Below are 4,555 nucleotides of genomic sequence, written 5' to 3' on the forward strand. Positions count from 1 at the left end.
CCACTTTACACAGTCCCTGTCTCTATACACAATCCCTGTCCCTATACACAATCCCTGTCCCTATACACAGGCCCCTGCCCACTTTACACAGTCCCCTGTCTTCTTTTAGTTGCCTGTTGAACATTTAAATTTATTCTTTTTCCCCGCTAAGAAAGATTCATAAAATATCTATATAATTCAGGTTTTCTGTTCAACATTTCAGTTTCATTTTATTTTTCTGCTTGTTTCTTCAAAGAAATCACACCCAACTCTAAAGAATCTAAACTTTTTATGGGCACCATAAATCCAGAAAGGAAGGAAGTGGAAAGCACCTGGGGAGTAAAGCTCTCTTCTATACGCAAGCAGTGCCAGAGGCGTAATGGCAGCGATGACAGTTCCCAGAATTAACTACCACTTCCTAAAAATCCTTCCTCTTGGTCACAGAGAAATAATTTTCAGAAGAGAAACACATACACCAGTACCAGTTACTCGTGAGTTAAAGCAAGGAAAAGAATTTTATTCACTCATCATTTAAAAGACGAAGAGATTAATCACAAGAGCCAGGAAATGAATATGTAGGAGATACCAGAAAACAATCCATCATTTAGGGGACATTTCTTCTGGTAAATAAAATATGTGAGGGGCAGGACCAGACCAATTCTGAGTGAGCTGCTCCTTTGTGTCACAGTCTGCCCATGTTGAAACAGACATCACTTGGGAGAAAAGAAGTATTAAGCCACTTTGTATTTTAATGACACTCCCAACTCATTTCCCCCACATAAAGTCATTACAAATTTCTCTGAATTAAAAGCATGCAGCTCAATTATGTAATTGCCTATCGGGTTATGAGGGTGCCGACAGATCTTCCCTGGTCTCCAGGGGCAGTGAGTTTCTATGGCTTTGGTCATGTGTTTACTCAAGAGAAGGGATTGACTAGAGCTGACAGCACAGGGGCCCACAGGTAAACATTATTTACATGTGGCTGTTTAATTAGCCTTTTCCCCAAGAGATCAAAGTAAATACTTCTGGGCTTCATTAGACTTTAAATTTCCAATGGAGTGTTCTTAGATTTTCAAAATCACTTACTTTTAAGATTTTCTCTAAAGAGAGATATTTAACCCACTGTATCTACTAAATATCTATTCTGTTTCAATACACAGAAATAACTCTGATACTCTATTTAGCTAATCATGGGAGGATGATGAAGGCTGGGGATGTAAAGATAAACATGTGTTTAACATGAACAAGACTCTGGGCTCAATATCCAGCAGCACATACACTTGCAGGCACATGGACACACACGCACGCATGCACAAATCATCTTCAGAAATTACACATGCATTTTGTATTGAAGTTTACAGGCATGTTGTCATTTTGGCACTAATACTATTCTTTAGATTTGTGAATTTCTTTGGCCACACCTACATGTTTGAGAAACTGCTTATTTACTCCACTTTTTAAGTAAAAGCCATCTTAGCCCTGCCCAAAGGCCTGCAGTCGTGTTCCAAACTCCAGCAGATATGCAACCCTCTTCTGGCCTTCATAAGCACCTACATTTACTTCCACATACACGCAATTAAAAATAAAATAAGTCTTGAAAAAAAAAGACTGGTTCTACTGCCTCATATGTGCTGGTTTCTAACAGCTCTTCCCTGTTACCCCAAACACTTTCCTGGTCTCACTTAGTCAAAAAGCCAATTTCTAACGGGTCACATCTTACATGTTCCTGTACTTCCATCAAAAGCTTTCCCTCACTGCTCCTCCAGGTAGCTGGCCTCCCTTTCTGGTACCCAGTCCTCAGCAAGAGAAGGCCATATGTCACGTATTTCTTTCCTTCCAATGGACCTGTGCACAATAATGCCGCAAAAATGTATCTGTTGGCTTCACCTTAATGACTTCACAATATTTTAAGTAGGACACACCGACAGAAAACCGGTATGTCACAGATGTTTCTAAACTCTGACGATGTTGTAGTGGATATATTTAAAATATCTCTGGGAATCAACAGTAAGTCAGAGTTAGATCCTTTCACAGACATGTAAAAGGTCTAAGATCAGAAAGTCAAAAATATTATCTGCCAATCATGAAACATCACCACTGTTATAATTTTTTTCAAACATGTTTATTATTCAGAATATACTATTTCTCCAAACAAACAGCTTGCATAATCTTGGAACTTATTTAAATGAAAGTTACTACTAACCCTAGTCCTTGGTTGGAACTAAGAAAATAACCTCACTACGTACCTCTTCTTTAAGAGAATTATCATGTTCCTTCATACATCGTCCTTGTGTCTTCAGTAAGTGCCAATTTGGTACTTGTTCAGATCTGTAAGACAGAAATAGGAGACACACTATATATATATATATATATATATATATATATATATATAGAGAGAGAGAGAGAGAGAGAGAGAGACAGAGACAGAGACAGAGACAGAGATCTGGAAATATATGTAGAAATGGGTAAATTAAAAAATTCCCATATTTTTAAAGGCCTTATAGCCAAGTTACTAACTAGAACAATGTTTATCAAAAAAAGTCTGAAACCTTACATATTTGAGACAATAAAACTGTATTCAAAGTCCCCTGTGACGTGTGTGTGTGTGTGTGTGTGTGTGTGTGTGTCTGTCTTTGAGTGCATGTGTCTGTATGTGTGTATGTATCTTATGTCTGGTTGTGCTCACTTGCATGTACACATGTGGAGGTCAGAGGTCATTGGGTGTCTTCTATTACTCTCCACGTTAATTTTTGAGACAGGGTCTCTTAATGAATCTGAAACTTGCTGTTCCAGATAGACAACTCTCGGTGAGTCCCCAGGATCCACATATCTCTTTATCTGACCCCATTAAGTTATCTTTCCCAGATCTTCACCAACCCCACATCAGACAGAGATCTGATCTCCAAAATACACAAAGAACTCAAGAAATTGGGTCATCAAAAGAACAAATAATCCAATAAAAAAAATGGAGTACAGACCTAAACAGAGAACTCTCAACAGAGGAATCTAAAATGGCTGAAAGACACTTAAGGAAATACTCAACATCCTTAGTCATCAGAGAGATGTAAATCAAAACAATTCCATCTTACACCCACAAGAGTGGCCAAGATCAAAAACACTGATGACAACTTATGCTGGAGAGTGTTGGGTAAAGGGAACACTCCTACATTGCTGGTGGGAATGCAAGTTGATACAGCCCCTTTGGATATCAGTATGATGATTTCTCAGAAAATTAGGAAACAACCTTCCTTAAGACCCAGCAATATCACTTTTGGGTATATACCCAAAGGACATGTGCTCAACTATATTCATAGCAGCATTATTTGTCAGAGCCAGAACCTGAAAACAACATAAATGCCCTTCAACCGAAGAATGGATAAGAAAAAATGTAGTACATACACTTACACAATGGAGTACTACACAGCAGAAAAAAATGACATCTTGAAATTTGCAGGCAAATAGATGGAGCTAGAAAACATCATGTTGAGTTAGGTAACCCAGACCCAGAAAGACAATTATCATATGTACTCACTCATAAGTGGTTTTTAAACATAAAGCAAAGAAAACCAGCCTACAAATCACAATCCCGGAGAACCTAGACAACAATGAGGACCCTAAGAGAGACATACATGGATCTAATCTACATGGGAATAGAAAAAGACAAGATCTCCTGAATAAATTGGGAGCATGGGGACCATGGGAGAAAGTTGAAGGGGTGGGGAGAGGAAGGGAACAGAGAAAAATGTATAGCTCAATAAAATCAATATAAAAAAGTTATCTTTACCAAGTCCTTCTTTTTTAAAAATTTATTTTGTTATGATGTTATTGCTAATAAGCATTCTCAAGTTTGACTGCATATAGAAACAGCCAGGAAGCTTTGCAAAATTTAGATACCTAATGCCACTCCTGCTGAATCTCACAAAATGGTCTATACTGTGACCTAGACTCACTGCATTATTCTAAAGCACAACCATGTACCCTGGAAGCATGAGACATGCCTGTAAGTGACATAAATCACATCTCTATCTCAATAACAGCTTTTTGTGCCATTTTTATTATACAATGAAAATAATTCAGGTACTATTATAGAAGAGTTAAGAAGGAAGTGTGAGCTGCACCAGCACCAGCTGTATTTGCTATACTAAAAGGTGGCTCCTCAAAGGGAGGCTCCCTTCCAGTCTGGTTGCAAGAAACTCATCAGCTGAACCAAAACATCAAGCAGCAACAGAAACTAAGATGTCTCCAATAGTCGCTGAGGGTGGATTCAGCCTGTCCTGAAGGGGCTCCCACAGCTGACACTGGAGACCATGTGGATATCCGTGGTCCATGCTGTCATCAGAAACTATGTATAAGTCCATGATCCATGTTCCTGTTGACTGTGAAAGGAAAGGAAGCTACTGCATGGTAGTGATGATTGCAGAGTTACAGCTGAGAAGGAGATGCATATGGGCTTTTGTGACCAGCTCTACTCCCACACACCCTCCAATAAAGTAACTGCCTAAACAGAAAGCCATCAGACTCTTAAAAATTGTGATGAGGCTGCTGCAGGGTAGCTCCCCACAACCGATAGCTTCTC

The 4,555-nt window shown here is 38.9% G+C and overlaps 1 protein-coding gene across 1 annotated transcript in view; it reads right to left on the bottom strand.

The window, feature by feature from the left end:
- The window catches only part of Kiz (kizuna centrosomal protein), a 102,363-nt gene that overhangs the window by 33,750 nt on the left and 64,058 nt on the right, over positions 1-4,555 (bottom strand). The window contains exon 7 of the mRNA XM_013353209.2: positions 2,226-2,307. Within this exon, the coding sequence (XP_013208663.1) occupies positions 2,226-2,307 (82 nt within the window). The remainder of the gene's footprint in view (positions 1-2,225; positions 2,308-4,555) is intronic.

Source organism: Microtus ochrogaster, unplaced genomic scaffold, assembly GCF_000317375.1.
Source record: "Microtus ochrogaster isolate Prairie Vole_2 unplaced genomic scaffold, MicOch1.0 UNK3, whole genome shotgun sequence".
Classification (NCBI taxonomy): Eukaryota; Metazoa; Chordata; class Mammalia; order Rodentia; family Cricetidae; genus Microtus; species Microtus ochrogaster.